The following is a 23,107-nucleotide window of genomic DNA, read 5'->3' as shown; positions in this document are numbered from 1 at the left end:
CAGAGTTGCAGACTGTACCCCCAAGTGTGCCCCCAAAGCCAGGGCAAGGCACACACGTTTTAATTTGCATGGCCTGCCACGGTATTTTGTGTGGAAAAGGCAGGTTTTAGAAACAAACATACAGTATTGCTGCAGATGTAGAGGGAATAGGAGTTTCCACAGGCAGCACCAAGTTGCTGATCAGAGCCGGAGAGGTAGGACGGTGGGGCGGGCGCTGGCCTTGCCGACGGCCAACCTAAGCTCAGTTCCTGGCCCCCCATCTGCTCCCTGAACCTCACCAGGAGTGATCCCTGATCACAGAGCCAAGAGTAAGCCCTGAGCACCGCTGGATGTGACCCAAAAAAACAATCAAAAATGAAATTGCTGATCACTATTTTAAGAGAGGACAAGGGACAGAGCAGCTTTTCCATTTTACCGCCTTCAGTGGTGTTCACGTTGTTTTGTCTTTTGGGCTTGGGGGCCACATCCAGCCGTGCTCATGAACTATTCCCGGTTCTGTGTTCAAGGGCGACTGCTGCTGGTTCTCAGGGTACTGCCTGTGGGACCGGGGATCGAACTCAGGCAGCTGCTGGCCTAGTCTCGTGCTAAAGTGCCTTCCCTGCCCTGCGCTATCTCTCTGACCTCCCTGCTCAGATTCCTAGGGGCAGGAAAACTATCAACAAAAACTTTTAAACACAAGCTTTGCGATTATTTGGGGGGAAAGGAGTCAGAGCAGTTGTACAGTGGGTAGGGCATTTGCTTGCACGTGGGCAACCCTGATTTGATCCTCAGTATCCCCCTCCCCGCGCCCCGCGCCCCCCAGCCCACCAGAAAGCTATTCCTGAGTGCAGAGCCAGAAATAACTCCTGAAAAACTCTGGGTGTGGCCCCCCATTATTAGTACGAAGAATCTTGATTTAGTTTAAGAATTTTTTTTTTTCTTCACATAGTCAAATGCACCCACTTTTGTCTTTCTTTCTTTTTTTTTTTTCCTCAAATGATCTAAGCTCAGCGCGCCCAGGGTCACTGCAGGGCTGGGTGGGCAGGGTGCGAGGCCAGGGCCCTCCCCCAGTGCTGTCTCTCTCTGCCCCCGGCTGGACTCGTTTCCCCTCCAAATGAAACCCGGAGCTCAGACTTGACCATGGACCTACCGGGGGGAAGGCTCTGCTCAGACCCCATTTTACCCAGGGAGACACCGAGGCACAGAGAAGGCACCGAGAGGTGCAGGGCTGGCTTTGAACCCTGAGTCACTTGGCACCCGGGCCCCTGTCCCTGACCACCAGCGGAGGTGCTGTGGGCCCCGCCAAAGTCTGGGAGAGAAAAGTTCCACTTGGAAAACTGGCTAGCAGTCTGGGAAGCGTTCCGAGGCCGCCGGAATGGAAAAAGATGCTCCAAGGGACGGAGCGGCTCAGAGGGCCCGAGGCAGCCCTGTGGGCGGGACACGTGGCCGCCTGGCTGTGGTCAGCACCAGGCGCTCGGCCCTGGAGGCACTGGTCATGCTCTTCCGCAGACCCCTCCCCGCCCTCCCTGCGCCACCCCACCCCTTCCTCTGGGAGGGAGCACTCGGGGCCCCCTCAGGGAAGGCCTGTGGCGTGACTCAGCTCCCATCTCTGCCCTGACTCGGAGATGGTGCCCCCCCCTCCAGCTTCCAGGGGCCACTGCCTGCCCCACCCCTCGCACCCCCACCCGTGCTGCGACTGCCCCTTCCCCAGTGCCCCCCCCACCTCCCCGCTGCTCGGCCCCATCAGCCACACCCCTGCGGAGCCAGGGGCCGGAATGTGGCATCTTTCACAACCTCCTCCCCCGGGCTGGCTTCCAGGCCTCCTCTTCCTTCCCCCTCTTCCTGCTCTGTCTCCTGGGCCTCCGTCTCCCCTCGCTCCCCTGCCCGGGAGCCAGGAAGCTCTCCTCCCACAGAGGGGCGCCCCCCACCCCCCTCCCCCTGCATCACCTGCCTGGGCCCCACGTGGCCATCCAGTGGGGAGCTTGGGCCAGCAGGACAGAGGGGTGGGGTCCCCGTCCTGGGGGGCAGAGGGGCCGGCCAACACATCCATCCTTCATTCTCTCATCCCTCTGCATCTGCCCTCAGGCCAGTGGTCACCTAGCTGGACAGCAGAGGGCCCGGGTGGGTGCAGAGAGAGACTCCCAAACCACTCTGGGGGTGGCAGGACAGGCTTCCCGGAGGAGGTGACATCCCATGGAGTCTGAGAGCACTTGGGCCTTATGGGCGGGGCCGAGGGCAAGGTGCAGGTCTGGCGGGGTCTCCGCCGAGGCCTCAGCGGGTATCAGCCGGGCGCCTTGCTCAGCCCCTTTCCCGGGAGGTGGGCCGCCTGCTGGAAGCCGGGCAGACACGCCCAGAGTGGACCCAGAGGGGAGCAGCCCTGGGTGGGGTCTCCCGAGTGGGCTCTCCCCAGGCCCCGCGGGCACTGCTCATGCTGCTGGCGCCCCCACTCCGCATGCCCCCCCTGCATGCTCCCGCGTGGCCCCCGCACGCCCCCGTGTGATGCTGGTCTGCTCAGACTAGGAGCATTGCCTGTGTCGGGCCCACTCGGGGTGCCGGTCTCCCCAAGCCTCGAGAAGGCGGCGGGAGGTGGGGGGGCGGGGGGGCGGGAATCTGTTTCCAAGACGGCGGCCGGGAGCCGAGGGGGTGCCTGGGCCCGTCTGCCCAGGGGGCCTGCCCGCCCCCATGCCCTGGTGCCCAGGGAGGCCGGGGAAGAGCCCTGGCACCAGCGAGACCCTGAGTGCTGTCGGGAACCCGCATGGGGGCAGGGGGGTCTCTGTGGCATGGTGCCCGCAGCCCCCGGGGCTCGTGGGTCCCCCTCTCTCGGGCCTTTGTGTGCTCCCCACTCCGTGCCTGGACCCCTGGACCTTGGTGGGCGCGGGTGCTCCCCGCCCACGGCCCCCCGTGTACCTGGTTCTCTCGCCTCCCGCCTCCCCCAGCTCCAGCAGTACCCCCGGCTGCGGGAGGAGATGGAGCGCATCGTGACCACCCACATCCGGGAGCGCGAGGGGCGCACCAAGGAGCAGGTGAGCCCGGAGCCCGGCCTGCCTGCTGTGCCTCAGTCTCCCTCCCTCCCTCTCCCTCTCTTTCTCTCTCCTCTCTCTATGTCTCTCTGTGTCTCTGTTTCTCTCTCCCTCTCCCCCTCCTCTCTCTCCCCCCCTCCCCTCCCGTGCCCCACCTCTCCCCTTGGAGTAGATCCGGAAGCCCCCAGCTAGAGCGGAGCCTGTCCCCTAGCCCTGCACAGACGGTTCCCCACACCATTGCCAAGAAATTGTCCTCATACTTCTTTAATTTTTCCCTCTTTGCTCTGCCGGGGGCGACGGCCCCAGGGTTTCGGCCAGCAAAAGGTGTCTGTGCCACCAACACACCACGCCCCCGTCCTTGGGGTGGAATAGCAGGCCACGAGCCATCAGAGTGTTTGCTCTGAGAAGTTTGCTCAGAGATTACGCGTGTCTATTTCACTTCTTCCTGGCCATGGGCTTTTCCACTCGCTTCTCTTTTACGAGCCATCCTATATCCATGTGTGTCCTCTGTGTGTGTGTGTGTGTGTGTGTGTGTGTGTGTGTTTGCTCTCTTGAACAGAGAGTTAGCACAGCAAGCTAATTCTCAGAGTGTGTTGCTTCATGTTGAATGATGAGAAAATGATGTGGGTTCCCGTGTCCACCCAGAGTGTAGGACCACGTCCACCTTCCCGCACTCAGGCCCACATGAGTCCCTAGCAGTGTCCATTCGTGATCCGATGTGTTCGGGAGGGGCCTCCTCGCCCTGCTGGCCCTTCTCTACTCAGGAGGCTGAGTCCAGGGATGCGGTGAACAGTCCCGGTCTCTTCTCCGACCACGTGACTCACGTTTCTCGCCCGTGCCCGGGCCCTTTGGTCCAGACTCTCTGTGTGGGGGCTCCGGGGTCCTGGGTTTGCTGCTTGCGAATTTGGATCTGGGTCGCAAGTGTGTTTCTCCCAGCACTTCCTGGGGTTGAAACCGGGTGGTGTCTCTCCCCCGCCTGCCCCCCCCACCCCGTGTCCGGAAGGTCATGCTGCTCATCGACATCGAGCTGGCCTACATGAACACCAACCACGAGGACTTCATCGGCTTTGCCAAGTGAGTGTTCCCGGGACGGAGACGCGAGGCGTGCCCGTGTGCGTGTGTGTGGGTGCGTGTGTCCAGGCGGGGACACGTGTGCTTGGCGTGTGTGTCCGTGCATGCGGAACTCCCTATGCGGTGAGGTGGAGCTGACGGGTTCTGAGACGCTGCCGCCTCTCCCTGTCAGTGCTCAGCAGAGGAGCAGCCAGATGAGCAAGAAGAAGGCTTCAGGGAACCAGGTGAGTGAGCCCCGTGCCCAGGCCGGGATGGAGGGTGCTGGATGGACCCCAGGCTCTGAGAGCCCCTTCTCCGAGGGCAAGGCACCCACGGCCACGGGGGCCAGGGAGCCACCAGCTGCTGGCCACCAGCCTCCCACGCTGCCTCAGTAACCCTTTCTCCTCTCTCCCAATGCTTCTCGTGGTTGCTATGGTTACCTCTTTGCAGGATGAGATTCTGGTAAGTACCAGGACCGGGGCTCTTGGCCTGTACAGTGGGAGGGGCGGAGGGCCTTGTTTGTCCCGGGGCTGTGCAGGGGGGCAGGAGGGCACCCTTGAGCTGAGCCGCTTGCACACGCCAGCCTATGGGTATCCACACATGCTCTGCGGTGAGCGGCAAGGTCACACTGCCCAGTCCTGCCATTCATGCGCATGAGCTGAGCATTTACTTCCGGCAAAAATGGACTCTGTGGACAGGGGCTGGGGTGTGTAGAAAATGCCTGGCAGGGGCCTGGCACGGAGTAGGGACGGACAGATGAGGGGGGCAGTGGAATGGATGGATGGGTGGGTAGGTGGGCAGACGGATGGGTGGGCGGGTGGATGGGTGGGGAAGTGGGAGGGTGGGTACTCGGATGGATGAGTGGATTCATTGGTGGGGGTTGGGTAGATGGCACGATGGTAGGTAGATGGGTGGTGAGCAGGTGGAGGGATAGATGGATGGGGGGTGGGCAGCTGGGTGAAGGGGTGTGTGGATGAAGCGCTGGTCAACAGATGGGTGTTTGGGTAGGCAAATTGGTGGATGTATTGATGAATTAGTAGGTGGACGGATGGACCGGTGAATGTTGGACGGATGGTTTTATGGGTGGATGGCAAAGACGCGTTGCTGAGCCACCACCAGCTGCTGCCGAGTTGAGGGGAGGGCGGCATGTTGGGACCTCTTCCTCCCCCTTCCCGCCGAGCCGTCTCTCGTCAGGAACATTCTCCGCCCCTGTTTCACACCTGAGCTTCTCCAAGGGCTGTGGTTTCTTTGAGAGAATCTGGTAACTGGGTATTTGTGTGATTTGGGCCTTCGCATCTGGTCCCTTCCCACCCCCCACGTGGGAAAGGTCTGGGTCTGTCTCATTCATCGGAAAATCTTCAGCCCCAGCCTCGTGCCTGGTGCTCAGAAAGTGCTCGGTCGAAGGAGTTGATGAGTGTAATAATGAGTGTAAGACCCCCCCCCCCTCCAGGCGGGTCTTAGAGGGAGTGGGAGGGGAGTCGAGAGGAAGGGGGCGGGGTGAGGGGAAGCCCTGGGTGTAGGGGCTCTGGAGCAAGGAGGAGGGTGGAGCTTGGGGTGCAGGGACGCAGGGTGGCGAGGTCGGCTGGTGCTGCCCTGGGACCCGGAGTCTCAGAGAATGAGCCTGGACTTCACGTCAGAGACGGAGCTGTCAGTGTGGGCGGCCCGGAGCCCAGCCTCTTCCGGAACGACCCCAAGGGAAGAGTCAGGCCTGAGCACCATCAGGTGTGCCCCCTGCTCTCAGAACAAAACAAAGGAGCTGGAGAAAGAGTGTGGCTGTGGGCCACTTGCCTTGCGTATGGTCAACCTGGGTTTGATCCTGGCACCCCATAGGCTCCCCTGAGCACCACCAAGAGTTAACCCTGAGTGCAGGGCCAGGAGTAACCCCTGAGCATCGCCAGGTGTAACCCTTCAAAAAAAAAAAAAAAACAAGCAACAAGACCCAGAGAGGTCCTCACAGAACCAGGAGGAACAGGCAGGACCCCCGGCGCTGGCTCTCAGGGCTGGGGATGGGTCTGGGGAAGTAAGGAGGCACCAGGATCCAGGCGGGCGCTAACGCCTCTGAAGGAAGCTGGTGCCAGCGCTAGGGGCTCTTCTTTTTTTTTTTTTTTCGGGTCACATCCGGCGATGCTCAGGAGTCACTCCTGGCTTTGTGCTCAGGAATTACTCCAGGCGGTGCTTGGGGGACCCTATGGGATGCTGGGAATCGAACCCGGATCGACCGTGTGCAAGGCAAACACCCTCCCCGCTGTGTTGTCGCTCCAGTCCCCAGGGGCTCTTCTGCCACCCCAGTCTGGGGGCTTATCCAGGGGTCCGCTCTAGGGGGTGGTCTGCTCTGCATGCTCAGAGAAGCAGGAGAGGTCAGGGCCCGTGAGGGAGCGGAAGCGCGCCCCCATTATCTCAGTCTGGCCCCTGCCAGGGTCTGGGCAGCAGCTCTGCCTGGGAGTGACAGCCACACACCTGTCCTGCACGGAGCCTATGGCTCAGGACAACCTGCTGTGGGTGGAGCCTGTGTGTCTGGAGTGCCCTTCTGGGGCGGGGCCTACGGTGCCGCATATGCCCTCCCTGGGCGGGGCCTATTTCAGGATTGCCCTCCTTAGGCGGAGCCTGTGAGCCTGGCCGTGCTCTGCTGGGAAGAAATCTCTGATACCCCTTGGGATGGGGGTTGGCGGGGCGGGGCGGGGGGCGGGGCGAGCATTTCCTGGTTAGCCCGCAGCCCTGTCGGGACCAGGGCGTAAAGACTGAGCCCACTCTGAGTCCCCTGTCCTGCCACAGGGCTTCCTCATCACTTAAGGTCGCCAAGGCCTGCAGGGTGTTGGGCCTTGCATGGAACAAGAAAACTCACCAGTAACAGGCGCTAGAGATAAGCACGCGCACACGCTCAGAGACACACTCACACACGCGCGCACACACACACGTGCACGGGTTCATTTGAAACCACATTCACTGTTAGAAAGAAGAGTGGGGATGGGGGTCCTGACTTTTGTTGGGCGTCAGGGAGGGCCTGGGACTGTAGCTTCTGGACTGGCCTCTGAGGTGGGGCGAGGGTCATCAGGCAGAAGCCACCGCAGCCCGGGACAGAGTCCCTGAGGTCAGGAAGAACTGACCCTCAGCGTGCCCCAAAGGCCCCCTCAGCTCAGCTGGACCTTTCCAGGGATGGGGGGGGGTCTCGTCACCTCTGCGGGCCACCAGCGTCGCTGGCCTCAGTGACAGCCCCCAGGGGCCTCCCTCCCTCTGCCCCGGGCACCTTGCCTGAGACTGTACTCGGAGACCGCACGGAGAGCTGGGTGGCGGGGTGCCTCCCCGGGCCTCACGCCCCCGCGGCCGTGCCTGCCCCCTGCACACTGACCCCCGCCGTCCCCCTGCAGGTCATCCGGAAGGGTTGGCTGACCATCAACAACATCGGCATCATGAAGGGTGGCTCCAAAGAGTACTGGTTCGTGCTGACAGCTGAGAACCTGTCCTGGTACAAAGACGACGAGGTGAGTCAGAGCCGGGGCTCTGAGGGGCAGTGGCCAGGGCAGGTGTGGTCCTCCTGTGGCCCTAGAGCGGACCGGACCGTCCCGTCAGGCCTGGGATGCTGGATGGGAGTTGGGTGCCAGCATACGGGGCCTCACCCAGGCTGGAAGGAGATGCTGGCTGGGGTGGGGGGGGGTCGGGCAGGGGGCTTGGAGAGGGTGGCAGGGGTTGGGGCGCCCTTCCCTGACCCCGCCAGCCAAGCAGCCTCCCACTCTTCCCCTCGGGGTGCACCGCCTCCTCCCTCCCCCCGAGCCCTGACACATGCAGGAGTCCCCGTGCCAGACACCCCGTTAACCCCTGCACCCCAGTTGCCCAGGCCCCAGCTGGCCCAGGGAAACAGCCTTCGGGCCAGGAGTGCTGGGGTTCAGAGGCCCCACCCAAAGACCCCCCCCAATCCCCGCCCCCAGGGGCGCCTGCTCCACTGCCACCAGGCCAGGTCCTCCCCGCTGCGGGTCCCCTTTAAGAATGTGTCTGTGGCTTGCACATCTGGATTCCAGAGGTGACCAGAGAACAGGGAGGACTGGGGGCTGGGGGCTCGTGGTAATGAACTCCAGCTGGCGGGGGGGCTGCAGGGAGGGACCCGCCTCATGCCCCAGGGGCCTTGTGGGGCGTCTTCCAGGGGGGGACCGGGGCTGGGGGGGCTTTGCTTTGGGGCTTCAAGCCCCTTCCTAGATCCCTGCCCCCCTGCTAGTCGCCCTGGACAGGGCCCCCCCACCTTGGGCGGGGACCTCTGTCGTCACCGGCGGGGGCGCCAAACCATCTGGACCTCATTACCCCAACCCCGGCCTCTCCCGCGCTGGGGCCCCTCGCAGGGCGGGGGAGTGTGAGGTGGCGTGGGCGCGCACGCCGGTGGGGGTGTCGCTTCCTGCTCCCCAGACAGCCCCCTGGGCACGGGGCGCCGCCCTCCTTCTGGGGCTCCTGGGCTGTGGGGCCCCTGCACAAGGGCGGGGGGGGCTGGTGTCGGGGACCCGCGGATCTGAGAGGGTCCCCATGCCGTCAGACCATGGAGGCTCTTCGGAGCTTTGTGGAGTGTCTGAGTTCAGGGGCGTGGGGGGCTGGGGGAGGGGGGCGGTTTCCGTGCCGGCTGGCCCTAGGTGTGTTTGGAGCCCCCAGGCCTGTGGGTGTGGGGGGCTATGGTGGTGGGGAGGCGCGTGTACCTCTGCTCTCGGGCCTGAGGGGAGACGCATGATGTGATTTGGGGCTGGGGGCTGCGGGAGGGCTGGCGCCCGGCCGGGGGGCACACCCGTGTGCTGTCTCCGGTGTGGAGGTGGGGGCTGTCCTTGTTGGAGTGAGTGAATTCCCACATGGCCCCGCTAGGGACACCGGGCGGGCGATCTGTCCTCCTTCCCCCCCACCCCCACCCGCTGCCCCCACCTCTCCAGCCCTCTGCGCTTTGGGGAAGGGACCCAGGCCGGCAGCCGCCCTCAGCCCCAGCCCTCGGGACCCTCCCCCGCCCTCCCAGTCCTCCGCAGCCCCCATCAGCCATCCCGCACGGTGGCACCTCTGTCCCCCCCCCCGTGCCCCCCCCCGCCTGGCACCCCCCACCCCACCCCACCCCACCCCACCCCAGCTCCAGGCTCCGTGGGGGCCGCCGGCGGGTCGGTGGCTCTGCGGCGCTGGCGAGGGTCTCACCCAGCCCAGCCTAACCAATGTGCAGACTACTGTACAATTCGGGATCCTGAACAGATAGTCTAAACACTGGGCAGGCGGAGTGGAGGTGTCGCTGGCGATCCGGGCGGCGGTGCTGCGGGCCCCCCCGCTCCTGGAGATCCGAGCCCCCCGGCCCCAGCCCCAGCCCCGGCCCCGGCCAGCCCCAGGGTCCCCGCCGCCCCATCCGGACGGACGGCCCGTGGTCCCCTCTGTGCTCCCGGCTCCCCTTCTGCCTCTTGACGTGGCAGGGGTGAGCGGGCTCCTCGGCCGGGAGGGAGGGGCCTGGGGAGGGGGCCGGCCGCGGAGGCCGCCCCTGCCCGGTCCAGCCCCCGCGCAGCCGCTCCAACGCTTCCAGATGTTCTCAGCGGCCCCATCCAACTTCCTCCCTCCTCCCTCCACCCCTCCCCGCGCTCCCAGGGGATCCCCGCCACCCCCCACCATAAAGAGGGCTTTATGTGGCCAGCCCAGCCGGAGGGGGGGGGCACAAAGGGAGGTGAGCAGGGTGAGAAACGGGGTCCTTCTCCGACCAGCTTCCCAGCCTGAGACCCCGGGTCAGCCTTGTCCCGGCTGTGAATGCCTGAGATCCAGGTGGACGCCAGCACCCCCCCCACGCCCCCCGCCCTGCCGGGTCTGTGACTCTGGGTGGACCCTCCCCACCTCCTCCCAGATCCCTTCGGGCACTCTCGCCCATCACAGACACGCAGCCCTCGTCCTGGGCCAGCACCCACGCCCCGGCTCAGTCAAGCCACACAGACGGTCACAGCTGCCACACACATCGACAAAAGCCACACGTCCACACTGACGCGCTCAGACACACACCCAGACACCGAGATACACAGGGAAACCCAGAGACGCCTAAACACACACACACACACACACACACACACACACACAGATACACACAGAGACATTTGCATTTATACACAGACATACAGAAACACACCAACACACACACGCAGACACGCAGACAGAGGCAGCCCGGACTCCAGGAGCACATGCAAGTGGCGCTGGGCCGGCCTGTGTCCGCCGGCATGCAGGCACGCACACATGTACCCGGACTCACCGTCTCCAGGCCTGTGCTGTGCGCCTGATTGCTAACACATGGGTGGCTGCCTGGGGGCGCGGGGCGGGGGGGGGGGTGCTGTGGGCTGAACCAGCCCTTTGAAGCTGCTGGGGCCCGTTCCCCCCCTCTTCCCTTCTCTGCCTTCAGGAAATGAAGTCAGAGGCTTATCCAGAGCAGCCAGGCTGGGGGGCGAGCGCGGCTGGGAGCGCGGGGTCCCCGGTGGGGGCTGGCCCGGCTCCCGGGCTGGCGTGGGTGGGGCGGAGGGGCTGCTCTCAGCCTTTCCACTCGGGGCGCCCGGGCGTGTCTGCAGAGGTGCAGGGGACGGTTGGCTGGCGTGGGCGGCCAGGGGCCCCCTGGCGGGTCCGGGGTACTAACGATACTCGGTGGGGTGCCCCCCTGACGGTGCTCCTGCCCCCCCCAGGAGAAGGAGAAGAAATACATGCTGTCTGTGGACAACCTGAAGCTGCGGGACGTGGAGAAGGGCTTCATGTCCAGCAAGCACATCTTTGCCCTCTTCAATACGGAGCAGAGGTGCCCGGCCCGCCAGCCCCCCTGGGCGGAGACGGGGTGGGGGGGCAGAGACTCGGAAAGGGGAACCCGACCCCACCCCACCGGCACTTCCAAATCCACCTCCTGGCCCCCTTTCCCCTGCCCCCCTCTCCCCTCCTGTCCCTCCTCGGTGGGTGGGAGTCTCTGGTGAGCCCCCTGCCACGTGGTCCTGCGCTGAGGAGCGCCTGGAACCTTCCACCCACACGTGTCACTGCTGGGTTCACGGAACCCTCCTAGTTGACCCCGGCAGGCAGGAACGGTGATTGATGAAGCTTCCAGATGGGGAAACTGAAACTAGGGTCAGAGAGACCTAGGGCTGCGCCCCGGTGCCAGGAGCCCGGCCTGTGTCAGCCCCGAGCCCCCCGAGGGGCCTGGGCTTCACCCCTCTCCCGTCTGCAGGAACGTCTATAAGGATTACCGGCAGCTGGAGCTGGCCTGCGAGACCCAGGAGGAGGTGGATAGCTGGAAGGCCTCCTTCCTGAGGGCTGGCGTGTACCCCGAGCGCGTGGGGGTGAGTCGAGGAGCTCGGGGCAGTAGGGGCGGGGGGTGGGGGGTGTCCTGGAGCCTGAGGATGTGAGGCGGACGCTTGCCTTCCCCCACTGTGGTCTGGCCCCATCCCAGGCACCCCCAGGGAGAAGCAGGGTGGGCCCGGGGGGCACCTTCCTCGGGCTCACTGCCTCCTGCTGTGGCTCCCCACCCTTCGTGGGCTCAGGACTAGAGGGAGCACCCAGGGAGCACCCCTGCCTGCCCCAGGACCAAACCTCCCCCCTTCTTCTCGGGGACAGGTAGCTCAATCCCCTTGAGTGCCCAGACATGATTCTTGTGTGCCTGGCGTCAGGTTGGGTCACACCAAGCGATGCTCAGGGGTTACTCCTGGCTCTGCACTCAGGAATCACTCCTGGCGGTGCTTGAGGGGGACCCTGTGGGATGCTGGGGATCGAACCCGGGTTGACCATGTGCAAGGCAAGCGCCCTGCCCGCTGCGCTCTCGCTCCAGCCCGACTGGGCATTCTTGCACCATCTCCTTGCTCTGTCTGAGGCAGTGGCTGGAGTCGGGGCTCCGTGCCCTGGGTTCACTCACTCCCTCTCTCTGTCTCTCTGTGTGTTTCTGCTTCGGCCCTGCTCGCCGGCGGTGGCGATGTTGCTGCGGTGACCCCGCTGGCCTGGTGTGGGCCCTCCAGGACAAGGAGAAAGTAAGTGCCCCCTCCCCCCGCCAGCCAGTGCCTGCCTGGCACCAGCCCTGTCCCTTCAGCATGCAGGATGGGGTCGAGGGGTGCCGTCCCTCATGGAGGGACTCTCAGGAGCCAAGTCAGGCTCTAGAGGGGGAGTCGGCTACCCCGAGAGGCACGGGGCCGGGGGTGGGGGGGACAGAGCCTGGGGGCACGTGCAGAAGTGGGGGGCCTGGCGGGGGCCAGGCGGCAGCTGCTCTGCGTCTCAGTGCCCCAGGCCCCCCGGGGAGGGGCTGAGACCTGATGTCCTTCCTGTCCTGACACCAGGCGAGCGGCGAGACGGAGGAGAATGGCTCCGACAGCTTCATGCACTCCATGGACCCGCAGCTGGAGCGGCAGGTGGAGACCATCCGCAACCTGGTGGACTCCTACATGGCCATCGTCAACAAGACCGTGCGGGACCTCATGCCCAAGACCATCATGCACCTCATGATCAACAACGTGCGTGTCCACCACTGCGCCGGGGCAGCCGTCTGGGGTCACCCGGGCCGTTGTCTAAGCGCTAGAGACAATGCAGGGAGGCGGGGCCAGGACTCGCGTTTCCGCAGGTGGTTCCCCCAAGCACCACCAGGGGTCACTCCTGAGCACAGAACCAGAAATAGCTCCCCCCCCAGAAAGAAATGTAACAAGAGCTCCATATATTCTTTTACCAGCCAAGAGGTTATTTGTTTTATTTATTTAATTGAATCACAGTGAGATACACAGTTACAAAGTTGTTCGTAGGGTTTCAGTCCTACAGTGTTCCAGCACTGTTCCTTCACCAGTGTACATTTCCCAGCACCAATGTCCTGGTTTCCCTCCCACCCTTTCCCCGCCTCCTGCCTGCCTCTATGGCAGACACTTTCTTCTCTCTCTCTCTCTCTCTCTCTCTCTCTCTCTCTCTCTCTCTCTCTCTCTCTCTCTCTCTCTCTCTCTCTCTCCCCCTCCCTCCCTCTCTTTCTCCCTTTCTCTCCCTCTCTCCCCCCCCTTTACTAGCCAAGAGGTTTGTAAAAGAGCAAGATTACTTTTGGTCCCTTCTGGAATTTAATATTTGTTCAAAATATTCTTTCACATGTAATTTATCCTAAATATAATTAAGCGGGAGAGACTGGAGAGATAGTATAGTGGATACGGCACATGCCTTGCACACATCCTAGCCGAGTTTGATCACTAGATATGCCATATGGTCCTCTGAGCCCACCAAGAGTGATCTCTAAGCACAGAGCCAGGAGTAAGGCTTGAGCACAGTCAAGTATGGCCCCAATATCAAAATAATAATGATAATATTATTAATAATGACTAAGGAGATTATTAAAAAAAAGATGATTTCTTTTTCTTTTTTTTTTTCTCATGCTGATTTCTAACTCAGATCATTTTTAACTGAAAATGCACTACCTGTATTTAGATTTCAGGATGTTTTAGAGTTGAAAAGGGAGACACACGTGCCTTAGTTGTTCCAAACATGTTTCAGTGTTTTCCAAAAGGGAACAGGAATCTGCACCCTTTGAGAATTCCTGGGCATGTTTTGAAATATCCCTTCTCAGAGAACCACTAATCCAGAATTTAGTGAAAAACTACTCTCCTTGGGGAGTTAAGAACTGGATTTGCATCCAGGTTTGGCAAATTTATTACATGACTTTTTCCCTTTTATTGAGGGGCCACATCAGTAATTCTTGGGGCTACTCCTGACATAGTGCTTGGTGAATCACATGATGCCAGAGATGGAACCCAGGGCTTCCATGTGCAAAACATGAGCTCTGAGCTTCTGCGCCCTCACCTGTAAGATACTGATCACAATAGGATTGAAGAGCAAATGAAGGGATTGGAGCAATAGCACAGCGGGTAGGGCGTTTGCCTTGCACGTGGCCGACCCAGGTTCAATTCCCAGAGTCCCGTATGGTCCCCTGAGCACCGCCAGGGGTAATTCCTGAGTGTAGAGCCAGGAGTAACCCCTGTGCATCGCCGGGTGTGACCCAAAAAGCAAAAAAAAAAAAAATGAAGAGCAAATGAATATGAAGTGTGTTTGGCCCTTACTAGCTGCCAAACATGTTTGTCAAACAGATAGAGGAGAACCAGGCTTCCAGTATAAAATCCTCAACGTTCCTCCATGAATATCTCAGAGATGGGCTTCTTCATACCTGGAACTTTTCCTTTTTTGTTTGGCTTGGTTTGGGGGTCCACACCCAGGGGTGTTAAGGGGATACTCTTGGCTCTGGGCTAAGGAGTGATCCTGGTGGTACTGAGGGGAATATTTCCTACCAAAGATCAAACCTGGACCTCTGGCCTGCAATGCCGGCTTACTGACCCTTTGAACAGCCTCTTCCACTCAACACCTGGGATTTTTAGGGAGTTTCTGTTTGTCTGCTTTGTTTTTGATGCCACACCCAGTGGTGAGCAGGACTTATTCCTAGCTCTGTGCTCAGGGATCATGCTTGGCAATGCTTAGGTATCCCTAAGTGCCCAGGTTGGCCGCATGCAAGGCTAGCATCTACCCACTGTGCTATCTTTCGCCTTGTTTAAAGGAGAGTATCAACCCAATCGTGAGGCTGGAAAGATAGTACATGCAATCCCCTGAGTACCACCAGGGGTCACTCCTGAGCACAGAGCCAGGAAAAGCCCCTGAACTGTGCTGGCCCCAAAACCAAGCAAAGGAAAAAGAGTATTAACTCACCCCCTATAACACACAGACCCACCCGCCACCTGTGCTCTCACTTCTAGGGCACCCAGAAAATGTGTAACTCTCACCTTGCTTGTTTGGGTCCAGTGAGGCATGCAAGCCCTTGAAAAGAGTGAAACAAGCTTTTTTACATACAAGGAATTTAAAAACGGGGGGAGCAAGTATCCTGGTTGTATGAAAGGCCCCGGGTGTCCTCCCAGCCTGTGTATGGCCTTGCCACAGGTCACGTTTCCTCTCTGAACCTCTGTGTCCCCAGCTGAGTGAAGGGTAAGGGGGGAGCCAGAGCATGTCCCATCTTAGGGATCAGCCCCAGCCCCGCGGCCAGCGCGCAGCGAGGACTGCAGGGCGCAGGTCCCAGCCTCACGCCCTCCCGTTCTCGCCTGCAGACCAAGGAGTTCATCTTCTCCGAGCTGCTGGCCAACCTGTACTCGTGCGGGGACCAGAACACCCTGATGGAGGAGTCGGCCGAGCAGGCGCAGCGGCGCGACGAGATGCTGCGCATGTACCACGCCCTGAAGGAGGCGCTCAGCATCATCGGGGACATCAACACGACCACCGTCAGCACGCCCATGCCCCCGCCCGTGGACGACTCCTGGCTGCAGGTGCAGAGCGTACCGGCCGGACGCAGGTACCAGGGCCGGCCCCCACGGCCCCTTTCAAAGCCCCCCAACCCGGGGCCCGCGGGGGGAGGACCGGGACCGGGCAGTGGCGCGCCCGCGTCGCCGGGGCGGCTCCCACCTGGAGCGAGGGGCGGGGCTTAGAGAGGGGCGGGGCTTCGCGGGGCGGGGCTTGCCGTGGGGCGCCGGGGGCGGGGCTTGCGCGCGGGGCCGCGGCGGCGCCTGCTGGGGGCGGGGCCTCCGGCGGGGGCGGGGCCGCTCATCCCTCTCCCCGCCCTGTGTGCTTGTCCGTCTCTGCAGCAGGTCGCCCACGTCCAGCCCCACGCCGCAGCGCAGAGCCCCCGCCGTGCCCCCAGCCCGGCCCGGATCCCGGGGCCCTGCTCCTGGGCCTCCGCCTGCTGGGTCCGCCCTGGGGGGGGCGCCCCCCGTGCCCTCCAGGCCGGGGGCTTCCCCTGACCCCTTCGGCCCTCCCCCCCAGGTGCCCTCGCGCCCCAACCGCGCCCCGCCCGGGGTCCCCAGGTGAGTAGGGGCCGAGTGCGGCCGGGAAAGCCCCGGAGGGAGGTGGGGCCGGATCCCGGAGCCGCGGTCCCGGCCCTCCCCGCCCCCAGGGCCTCCCAGGGGGAGCTGGAGCCGACGGAGGTGTGAGCGCGGGCTGGCGGAGCCTGCCCCCGGGGAGCGCTGAGTCCTGGTCGTTCCTGGGGAGGGGCCCGTGGGGCCCAGCCCCCCTTCTTCCCAGCCTTTTGCATGGCTCTCTCCTCTCTCTCCGCTCTCTCCTTGGCATTCCTCTTCCTCCTGCCCTGCCCCTCCTGACTTCTCTCTCCCGGCCCCGGAGCCTACCCAGGTCGAGGAGCCAAGAGCCCCTCCGCAGCTGGAGGCTCCCCTGGTGCCCGACGCTCCCCAGGAGCACGTGTGTGAGATGTGTGTGGACCACGTGGGGTGTGTGAGCGGCGTTTGTGGGGCGTGCGCAGGTGTGTCAGTGCCCGGCGGCCCCCAGGCCTGGGGAGAAGGCAGAGAAGCTGGGAGCTGTGGGTAAACAGAGGACTTTCTCGTGCCCTGCTCTGGTCAGGACCCACCTGGTAGGTGTGAGCAGCAGGAACCGGCACAGCCCACCCCATTTCCTGGAGTTTCTAGCAAAAAAAAAAAAATTGTGTTGGGCCAGAGTCATAGCTGAGCTGGCAGGGCTCTGGCCTTGCATGTGGCCCACCCGGCTTCGATCCCCGCCCGAGCCCCGCCGGGAGTAATTCCTGAGTGCAAGAGTCAGAAGTGAGCCCCGAGCACCACTAGGTACGAGCCCTCCTGAGGCTTTGCTTGCCCACGACCCTCCGACCCAGACTCACTTCCCACATGTCACGGAAGTGTCTGCTCAGCCTGCTCTGTCCCCGCCTGGCGGAGTTTCTGTGGAATAGTGAGCCCCTAGCCTGGATTTTGCCTTCCAGGTGGCTGGAGGGTAGGGCCCGGGGTCTCACCTCGAGGCGGGGTTAGTTTATGGGGACCTGATGGCCCTTGCAGAAGTGGGGGTCAGGTGGCAAGGTCCCGAGCTCCGCCTGGTTCTGAGCCACCCCGGACCATGTTCCTTCCGGGGCTGAAACCCGAGGCTCACACACGGGTCCTTCTCTTAGGGCGGGTGGGGCGGAGGGGGTCCGTGGCTGTAGGGACACCGCTGTCGCCCCCGTGTGGCTGCAGGAGCACTTGGCTGACAGGCAGCCGGAATCTGGATCCCTTCCATGTGCCACGCCGATGCTAAAGTGGGACACGTGGGAGCTGTGACCCCGTTTCTGACCCTCTCACCCAGGACACGGGGCTGTGGGTCAGGCTGGCGGCCAGTGCGGGGAGGAGCGAGAGGGTCCTGGGCGGAGGCGCGTGGTCACCGAGGCCCACGGGTGGCGTGGGGCAGCTTGAGGGAGCTGCTGGCCAGAGCCAGGGAGCCGCGAGAGTGAGGAAGAATAAGAAAAGGCTGGGGCTGGAGTGATAGTACAGCGGGGAGGGTATTTGCCTTGCACACGGCCAACCCGGGTTCGAATCCCAGCATCCCATATGGTCCCCCGAGCACCGCCAGGAGTAATTCTTGAGTGCAGAGCCAGGAGTAACCCCTGTGCATCGCTGGGTATGACCCAAAAAGCAAAAAAAAAAAAAAAAAAAAGAAAGAATAAGGAAAGGTTGCCCAGACCAGGGACGGGGCCAGCTGGAGACCCTTCCAGTCTGCGGGCGGGCAAGTCCCAGGGGCCCCTAGGGCGCCACAGGAGGCCCACGGGACCCTCTGCAGGCACAGCCTGCCCCTTCGGAGCCAGCAGACGTGGCCCCCGACCCCCCCACCCCAGCACACACCCATGCAGGGAGCTGGTGCAGACGCCCGCGTGCGGGTGAGCTTCTGTGTCGTGACTCGGCTTCCGTCCCGTCGGCTGCATGGCCCAGGCCCTGCTGCACGTGCCGCGGCCCGTGAGGCTGCCGGGGAGGCAGATGCCTGTCGTCCGTCCGTGGGCCTGTGTGTCAGCGTGTGCATGCGGGGCCCCGGGCCCCCCCCCCAGCATGTGTGTGTGTGCACGCCCGGTGTGCGTGTGTGCGTGGCGCCCCCTGCAGGCCTGGCCCGTGCGTGCGTGCGTGTGAACTGCCATGTTGATTTCGTGCTGTCTTTCAGAATCACTGTCAGTGACCCTTGAGGAGCAGCCGCCACGGTAGGTCCCCGCCCCCGCCCGCTGCATGAGCGGTGTTGTCTGCCCCCGCTGCACCAGCTCCGCCCCTGCAGCCCCACTTATTCTGTCCTCTCTCTGTCCTCGCTGCCAGCTGGCTCTTCCAACCTCCCTCCTCGGAGCGCCTCGGGACTCAGTGCCACCGCCCGACACCTCCAGGGCTGGGCACAGGCTCCGCACCCCGGGCTGGCAGGGCTGGCAGGCGCCGGAGCCCCAGGAGGGCTCTGGGTTCGGGTGTGGGGGCCGGGGACACGGCTGGACTCGGGCAGCTAGAAATTCGGGGACTTCCTCCTGGGGACTCACACTCACTCTCCAGTCTGAGTGGGCTTCCCGTCCGGGGGCTCCCGGGACTGGCATCGCCAGAGCGTGGCGGGCAGCGCCCACCGGAGGAGGCTGTGGCTGGGCAGCCCTGAGGGGCCGGCATCCCCCTGCAGGGGTGCTCCTGGGGTGCCAGGGTGATGGCACCTTTCAGCCAAGCAGACGCGGGTCTGCCCAGTGGCTCTGTGCTGCCCCCTGCTGGCCAGCCCCGCGCCCAGCAAGCCCCCCGCCGCTCCCAGCACTGATTCCCCCCTTCTGCTTCCCCCAGCAGGAAGGGCCCAGCCTCACCTACGCGACCAGCGGTCCCCCGACCTGCCGAGGCTCCCCTCTTAGACTTATAAGCCCGGGGCCCCTGGCGTCCTGCTGCTGGCCCTCCGGCCCGCCCCACCTCCTCAGGGTGCCTTCCGAGGACGCCCGGGCTTCCTGCCCAGTCTGAGGGGGTCTCCGGTGGCCCCCGTCTCTCCAGCCCTCTTTCTAGACGTGCCCCCCTCGTGGTTCAGACAGTATTCGCTCTCTCCCCCGACTCGACCCAGCAGAAGTGGGGCTCACTGCGCCTTCCTCTCCGAGGCCGGAGGGGTTGAAAGCCGGAAGCGGGGAGGGGAGAAGAGGGGGTGCAGGGGGAGCAGAGCGTGTCTGAGGCCGGGGTGCCCTGCCTGGCAGTGTGAGAGGCCAGTGTGCGTGGCAGAGGGAGGGCGCCCCAGCCCCTGCCCCTCCCCCACTGGGGCCCCCAGCAATCCCCTCCCAGAGTCCTTACCCACCCTTCCTGCCTCTTCTTCCTCTCCTCCGTCCTCCTGCGTTCCTGCCGGGCCTTACCAGCTCTCCCTGTCCTCTCTCTCCCCTTTTCTCTCTGCTTTCTCTCCAACTGCCAGCCGATCGGGGCAGGCAAGTCCATCCCGTCCTGAGAGCCCCCGGGCCCCCTTCGACCTCTAACCAGACCCTCCTGTTCCTCGGAGACTTCCCTTTCCAAGCCTGCCTGGACCGCTGTTCCCTGACTCCGCAGCGACAGCCCAGCCCCGAGGCCCCGCCCCTTCCTCTGTGACGTAGTCCATCGTAGTGGTGAGCTGGCACACCCAGGCGTGACGTTGGTGAAGCTCGTGCCCCCTCTGTGGTATTGCTCCCGGCCTGTTCTAGAAATCCCTCCAATACGCGCACACACGTATCTATGGCCGCTCAGCCTCGCCACGCTGCCCGACCACAAGGGACCCTACAACCCCGACATCGCCCACCCCACAGTGTGCCACCCTGATGAGCCCCCCACACCCCCGGCCCTGGGGACAGCAGCCCCCTCTGCTGCTCGGGCAGCTGTCCAGGTCTCTGACCTCGCTCCGTCTTGCTATCTCGTGGCTGAGAATAAAATCCATTTCTGAACGATGGGAAACAAACGTGTCTGCAGGTTCGTGTTGTCTGGGGCGCCCAGGGGGCAGAGAAGGGCTCAACATGGGGCCCAGGGGAGTTTGGACTCTTTTTTGGCTTAGGTCACACCCAGCAATGCTCAGGGGTGACTCCTGGTTCTGCGATCAGGAATCACTCTTGACGGTGCTCGGGGGACCCTATGGGGAGATGGGGAGCCGGAATGGAGCCCAGGTTGTCTGCCTGAAGGCAAAGGCCCTCCCGGCTGTGCTGCCCCTCTGGGTTCAGGGCTGGGGGACCCTGCAGCTTCCCTGGCCTCAGGCGTGAATGCTGACCTGGCCACTAGGGGGCAGGACAAGCTGGGGACGGGTGGGCTACAGAGTGGGGGACAGCGGGCACAGGCAGCAGAGGGGCTGGGAATGCAACATCTGGGGGGCTGCCCACCTGCTCCCCCTCCCTCCTGGGGCCCATCCCGTTTCCGGGACTGACCGGCCAGCCCCGCCCAGCCCAGTGACACACACAGGCCGGGTATGGACCCACATCCGTTTATTTCAATCCCAGTGCAAACAGGACAGTGAATCTCGGGGACAGCAGACCCATCCCCTCCCCCTTCCTCTGTCCCCTGCCACCAATAAATTAGTCCCCACCCCCAAGTGGGGCCTAGAACCCGGCACTCTGCCAGTTCCAGCCCAGCCCTGGGGTGCCTTCCCCAGCCTGAGTATGTGCCCCGGGGGGCTCCCAGCTCAGATTTCCGTGGCCTGGGGAGCCCATACCCTAACATCTGAGTGTGGCCCAGTTTTGATCTAGGTCAAGGGGGGCATGTTTACCCCCAAGGTGCCTTTTTGGGGGCTGACACCCCCGAACACCTAAGGCAGTGACCCCTCCACATCCTCCTCTGAGCAACTCACTGAGCTTCTGCCTGGTCAGATACTTGCTTGTTGGGTTTGGGGGTCTCGGGGCCCCTCCCAGCTTTGTGCTCAGGAGCCCATGTGGTCCAGGGAAGGACTCGGACCCCTGCCAGCAGCCGACACCGTCACCAAGCCGCTTCTCGGGCCCCCAGGACATCTTAAGTAAAAACTGTGGGAGACGTCTTAAGCCTCAGAGCTGACACGCCGGATACTGGCATGGTTTTGCGATGCTTTTTTTTTTTTTTTTTTTTTTGGTTTTTGGGTCACACCCGGTGACACACAAGGGTTACTCCTGGCTCATGCACTCAGGAATTACTCCTGATGGTGCTCGGGGGACCCTATGGGATGCTGGGAATCAAACCCGAGTAGGCCGCGTGCAAGGCAAACGCCCTCCCCGCTGTGCTATCGCTCCAGCCCCCTCGCGATGCTTTTTAAGTCCTTTCAGTATCTGTTCTCTGAAGCGGTTGCTGAAAAGTCACTCGTGCCTCATAAGGAAGCAGAGACCCCAGCCTCTAGACGGGAAGGCCATTTCCTCTCTCTGGAAGATCAAGACTCTCCCCCCAAGTTTCTCTTGGTGATTGCACCTGACTCATGGATCCCCCTTCAAAAAAAAAAATATCGCCAAGTGGTGCCTTTCGTTCTGGAACTGTCAGTGGGCACAGCGCTGGCACCTGCTTGAACTGAGTGGCGGCTTTTCCCGACACCAGAGCTGTCTTCTGCCCTGCTAAACGCAGGGTGCTCTGAGTGTATGACCGACGGAGAAATCCTGCAGTTTTACCTGCTAATGCTGTGTGTATGTTGGAAAATAAATTTTGGATGTTTTATTTCTCCCCTCAAAAAAAGAAAAACTGGGGGAGAAGTTTCCTGCCCCTCCCCCAGGGGCTGCCCGCTGCCGGCCTGTACCCCGGCCTCCCCATCGGCTAACATTTCAGTGGGGAAAAGGGGCACTTTCCGCTCTGGTCTTTTCCTCAAACCTAGTTCTGGGGGATCATTTCCGTGCCCTTCTCTTCTGGCCTGGTGTGACGGGCGGGCATTTCTGCTGTGGGAAAACCCAGGCCTGGCAGGGCGCTTCCCCTAGGTCAGGATGGAGTCTGTGTAGATCAGAGATTGGGGACCCAGGGATGGGAGTCCCCTCATTCCCACGCAGCCTCTGCCCCTCGGCCAGTCTGCGGCCGCTGAGACGCCCCGAGACCCCCGCTCGGCTTTCACGCCGGCCCCGGCCGCTCATTCCAAGTCACCCTCGGCCCGGCCCGGGACTTACTCAGACAGGAGCCCGGCGATCTCCCGCTCCAGCGCGTCCCTCTCCGCCCGCAGCCTCTCCACGTCCAGGCACAGGGAGCCCCGGCTGCCGACACCCGCCTGGGCCGCCTGCGGTGAGGGCCGCTGAGAGCCCCCCGCGTTAGCCACAATCCAGAACCTTCCAGCTGTCCAAGAGCCACCCCGCCCCTCCCCGCCCCTAGGACGGCACTGCCCAGCCCCCCGGGAGGCCGCTGTGCTGATGACACCCTGGCAGGCGGCCCTGCCCGTCCTCCTCTTCCCGCCTGGCCTGGGCCCGGGGGCCTGCCGGCGTGCCCAGAGCCGTCCTGGTGGGGCTGGGGGAACTCACGGGGGGGCCGGGCACAGGCAGGGGGGGCGGCACCTTCCCCGCCGGGCTCTGAAGCCGAGAGGGGCCAGACTGGTGGGCTGGAGCTGTGGAGCCTGAATCGGACCCGGGGCCCCATGCAGGTCGCAGCCCCGCGTCCTCTCAGAGCCACCCCCCCCCCCAGGAAGCCCAGGCCGGGCCCCGCGCCCCTCCTGCAGGAAATGGGCTGGAGCGGCGTCCCGCATGCCCAGGAAGAAGCGGGGCCCCGGGGCCAGCGCCAGGGCTGCCCCCTCGGCCCTCGGGGAACACAGTGCCGCACCCCAGTCCAGACCCCAGTGACTCTGCCTCCCCAGGAGGCGCCCTCAGCTCACCCGTTGTCGGGACGAGCTCCCAGGCTGAGTGCAGGCCTCGCATGCTGGACACCAGGGCCCACCCCTGGCACCCATGGGAACCACCGGCCCCCCTGAGCACCAAACCAGGAGTAGCCCCGGAGTACTGCTGGGTGTGGCCCCTGAACCAAAATAAGATGAAGATAAATAACAAAACTAAAGACAAAGGGAAGACCTCCCTGATGAACCATCTTTCACGGTCACTCACGGAACACTCTCTCTCCGGTGTTCTGGGTGACTCCACCACGAGCACAGGCACAGTTCACTGTTCTTACCGGCTTCATTCTTTCCTTTCTTGTTATTTTGGGCTGCTCCTGGCAATGCTCAAGGATCCTCGTGGGACTAGGAGGAAAGACTAGAGGGGTCAACCGCGTGTAAGGACTCTGACTTTATTTTTTTCTTTTAACACAGGGGTTCCTCCTGGCTCTTCATTCAGGAATTACTCCTGGCAGTGCTCGGGGGGGCCGTATGAGATACTGAGGACTGAAACTGGGTTGGCCGCGTGCAAGGCAAACGCTCTACCTGCTGTGCTATCGCTCCAGCCA

The 23,107-nt window shown here is 63.0% G+C and overlaps 1 protein-coding gene across 18 annotated transcripts in view; it reads left to right on the top strand.

Annotated features, from left to right (window-relative positions):
* The window catches only part of DNM1 (dynamin 1), a 46,733-nt gene extending 27,018 nt beyond the window's left edge, over positions 1-19,715 (top strand). For 2 of the 18 annotated variants that reach the window (XM_055145635.1, XM_055145637.1), the window contains exons 11-23: positions 2,916-3,002; positions 4,003-4,073; positions 4,243-4,294; positions 4,500-4,511; positions 7,415-7,528; positions 10,700-10,809; positions 11,227-11,338; positions 12,008-12,019; positions 12,323-12,496; positions 15,098-15,339; positions 15,632-15,847; positions 17,964-18,000; positions 19,203-19,715. In XM_055145635.1, the coding sequence (XP_055001610.1) occupies positions 2,916-3,002; positions 4,003-4,073; positions 4,243-4,294; positions 4,500-4,511; positions 7,415-7,528; positions 10,700-10,809; positions 11,227-11,338; positions 12,008-12,019; positions 12,323-12,496; positions 15,098-15,339; positions 15,632-15,847; positions 17,964-17,985 (1,224 nt within the window). In that variant the 3' untranslated portion in view covers positions 17,986-18,000; positions 19,203-19,715. The other 16 variants (XM_055145604.1, XM_055145609.1, XM_055145572.1 and 13 more) reach the window with 13 other exon arrangements.
* Positions 19,716-23,107: the final 3,392 nt, after the last annotated feature.

This window comes from Sorex araneus, chromosome 1, assembly GCF_027595985.1.
Source record: "Sorex araneus isolate mSorAra2 chromosome 1, mSorAra2.pri, whole genome shotgun sequence".
NCBI lineage: Eukaryota > Metazoa > Chordata > Mammalia > Eulipotyphla > Soricidae > Sorex > Sorex araneus.
Note: the sequence above shows the minus strand (reverse complement) of the source record. Positions and strands in the feature narration are given on the sequence as shown.